The sequence below is a fragment of the Macrobrachium rosenbergii genome, chromosome 41 (genome assembly GCF_040412425.1).
Source record: "Macrobrachium rosenbergii isolate ZJJX-2024 chromosome 41, ASM4041242v1, whole genome shotgun sequence".
Taxonomy (NCBI): Eukaryota; Metazoa; Arthropoda; class Malacostraca; order Decapoda; family Palaemonidae; genus Macrobrachium; species Macrobrachium rosenbergii.
Window position 1 is genome coordinate 18,867,198 of NC_089781.1, and position 3,738 is coordinate 18,870,935.

The 3,738-nt window shown below is 37.9% G+C and overlaps 1 protein-coding gene across 1 annotated transcript; it reads left to right on the forward strand.

Annotated features, from left to right (window-relative positions):
* The first annotated feature begins 236 nt into the window (after positions 1-236).
* On the forward strand, positions 237-3,076 carry LOC136826447 (uncharacterized). The gene is made up of 2 exons (XM_067083664.1): positions 237-668; positions 1,435-3,076. Exons 1-2 carry the CDS (start codon positions 417-419, stop codon positions 1,705-1,707), a joined length of 525 nt encoding a protein of 174 aa, XP_066939765.1. The 5' UTR covers positions 237-416; the 3' UTR covers positions 1,708-3,076.
* The last annotated feature ends 662 nt before the right edge of the window (positions 3,077-3,738 follow it).

Below are 3,738 nucleotides of genomic sequence, written 5' to 3' on the forward strand. Positions count from 1 at the left end.
CCCTGTGGTGGGCTTGTTCCATATGAATAGGGTTCATCTCCTGAATAATAATAATAATAATAATAATAATAATAATAATAATAATAATAATAATAATAATAATAATAATAATAATAATAATAATATTCTTTGGAAGCTTGAATTTCAAGTCAGTGGCCCCTATGGTGGGCTTGTTCCGTATGAATAGGGTTCATCTCCTGAATTTGTAATAATAATAATAATAATAATAATAATAATAATAATAATAATAATAATAATAATAATAATAATAACAATAATAATAATAATAATAATAATATTCTTTGGAAGCTTGAATTTCAAGTCAAAGGCCCCTGTGGTGGGCTTGTTCCATATGAATAGGGTTCATCTCCTGAATAATAATAATAATAATAATAATAATAATAATAATAATAATAATGATAAAAGCTACGTCTTTCACTTCAGTGTCCAACGGCTCGCTGACAGAACTTCTCGGGAATTTCATCCAAGAGTCTGCTTCCCAGGCCAAGCGGGAAGACCCGTCATTTCCGGGTCTGGAGGGACAGGAAGACCTCCTGGAAGAGCAGCAGCAGTCCCCAGACCAGCCAGGGGCGCCGGGCAGCCCCCTCACGCAGATGGAGGAGTTTATTCTGGAACCTCACCTGGGTCCTGCCATCATGCCCTTCCAGGTAAATTCGGCCTCAGGTTTTGTTACCAAGCCTTGCAAGAAGATACATATGAATAACAAAAAAATCCATAAAGAACATTCATTAGTTTTTTTTTTTTTTTAGATTTTACAGACAACAGACAAAATTAGGATTGGATGAGAGCCCTTACAAGATGATGTATATAGTGGAATAAAACAATTCTATACAGAATATTCATTGGTATGTCAAAGGCACAAGGCAAAAACGTGGGATTTTTTAGTGTAATATTTGCAGGAGTGTAAATACAACTTTGGAATGAAAATCAGACTTTATTCCACATGAAATTATTGTTTTTTGTTACTAATATGTCACGCGTTATTCCTTTTAAAATTAGAATTAGCACATTACAGGCACAAGGCAAAACGTTAGATTTTTCTATTACATTACTTTATTTACGGGAGGGTAAATCCAACTTCGGAACGAAAATCACACTTTATTCTATATAATTTTTTTTACTGATATGTCACGCGTCAATTTTTATTATATATATATCTTCGTAGAAAGGGCCATCATCTGAGCCTAATTTTGCCTGTTTATAAAATCTAAAAAAATCATGTTACTGAATACCCTTTATGAATTTTTTTCTTATCATATGTATCTTCTTATAACAGCCATCATCACAGCCTAACTTTGCCCTGTTATCTAAAACAAAATAATAAATAATAATAATAATTAGGAATGAAGAATCAAATAAACATCTAATTATTAACATCCACTTCTCTGTAACCTTAAAATCCCCTACCCGCAGTTACCCGAAGGCTTCTTCGTGTCCTTCATACCCCGGAGGGCATTCGGCGTGGTGAACGGCGTGGCCCGCCCTCCCCACGGGCACGGGTCCTTCTACAACCATCGTCCCCCCGGGCTTGTCGACGTCATCAATGCCCCCGCCTACGGGTACCACTTCCACGGTTACCGTAGGTTCGATCCCGACGCAGGCCCTTTTGACGAGAGTTACTTCTACGATGATGAGGATGGTGAGTTTGTGGTTGATGAAGAGGAAGAGGGAACTGTTGATGAATAGCGGGTATATGGTCCTGTTGATGGCTGTATCGATAATAGGGATGCGCCAGCAATAAGGACCTGTTGATGAATACTGGCAATAATGACCCTCTGATGAATACCGGTAATAAGGACCCGTCTGATGAATACACCAACAATAAGAACCTGTTGGTGAATAGCTAAGATATGGTACTGTTGATGACTGTATCGATAATATGGATCTTCTGATGAATACACCAGCAATGAGGATCTGTTGATGAATAGCTGTGATATGGTGCTGTTGATGACTGTACCAATAATGAGGATCTTCTGATGAATGCGCCAGCAACAAGGACTTGTTGATGAATACCGGTAATTAGGACCTTCTGATGAATACACCAGCAATACGAACTTGTTGATGAATAGCTAAGATGTGGCACTGTTGATGACTGTACCAGTAATAAGAATCTTCTGATGAATATGCCAACAGTAAGGACCTGTTGATGAATACCAACAATCACAACCCGCTCCCGTTGATGAATACCGGTAATAGGAGACTATTGATGAATACACCAACAATAACAAAATGGTCTTGCTGATGACCTCATCAACGGTAAAGACCTGCTGAAGAGTATGTCAAGATTATGTACACAATATGGACCCGTTGACGAATACTGGCAATCATGACCCGCTGATGAATACCGGTAATAGGGACCTGCTGATGAATGCACGAACAACAAGGACTAGTTGATGAACACACCTAAAACTAGGGACCTGTTGATGATTTCCTGCTGTACGAACCTGTTAACAGTGGTTGAAGATAAGCGGTTGCTAGTGACTGATACGCATTCATGCGAAGGAGAAATATTTACGCTTCTCTTACGGATATTATGAGGAGAAATTTAGTGTAACAAATATTTGCTGATGACCTGTCAAAAGTGGATATGGACGGGTGCAGTGTTGTATATACAATTACGCACAGAAAGTGTATACACGTACCTGCTTACCAAAGGTAAGATGAGCAATTTAGCATAATAAGTATTTATTAAGGTGTGTGAAAGGCGGGCAGGAATCATACACTGTTGGGCCTGATTGTGATTATTTAATTAATTGTGAGTTAAAGGGGCTAGCCAATGGTCTATGAGTAAAAATAATATGTGAATGGCGTGCTATGCATTTTAGTTAATAATAAAAAGTACTCTATAGATCTATAATTTAATAACTGACGCACGTCTTTCAGTTTTTCAAACGTGAATGTGTGAAATACAACTTTCCCTCGATGCATATTTATAAAGGGTGAAGATTACGCCGCGTGTCTAGACTGAGTGGACTAAATGCCAGCACGGGCTCTTGCTTAGAAAAGTGAAAATGAATAAAAATACGACAATGAAACTTATATTTATATTGTGCTTAGGGAGATGGTTGTACGGAATGGAAAAAATAACCTGCATTGTTCTTTTTATACCAATTTACGTTTGTAAAAATGAAAGAAAATTAAAGAATGTAAATGGAAACAATGGATTGTTGTAAATCAGAAACAAATCCTTTCCGGAAATTTTTTTAAAGTTTTCTGTAAAAGTAAACTGTTGTACCGGCTCTGTCTATCCGTCCGCACTTTCTTCTGTCCGCCCTCAGATCTTAAAAACAACTGGGGCTAGAGGGCTGCAAATTGGTATGTTGATCATCCACCCCCCAATCATCAAACATACCAAATTGCAGCCCTCTAGCCTCAGTAGCTTTTATTTTATTTATGGGTAAAGTTAACCATAATCGTACGTCTGGCAACAATATAGGACAGACCACCACCGGGCCTTGGTTAAAGTTTCATGGGCCGCGGCTTATACATCATTATACCGAGACCACCGAAAGATAGATCTATTTTCGGTGGCCTTGATTATACGACGTACAGAAAACACGACTGCGCCGAAGAAACTTCGACGCAGTTTTTACTTGCTTTTTATGCTTCCGGTTATTTGATGCATAGAAGGAAAGAATTCGACAAATATCTGCACATATTATTAAGAAAAATTCCATGGAAATTCACCTAAGCATTTGGTATTTATTTTTCGGTGAA

Excerpts from the sequence above, each read along its gene's own strand:
- LOC136826447 (XM_067083664.1), top strand. The coding sequence starts at position 417 with ATGATAAAAGCTACGTCTTTCACTTCAGTGTCCAACGGCTCGCTGACA. Across the intron at positions 669-1,434 it reads CTGCCATCATGCCCTTCCAG|TTACCCGAAGGCTTCTTCGT; the intron begins GTAAATTCGGCC and ends CCCTACCCGCAG.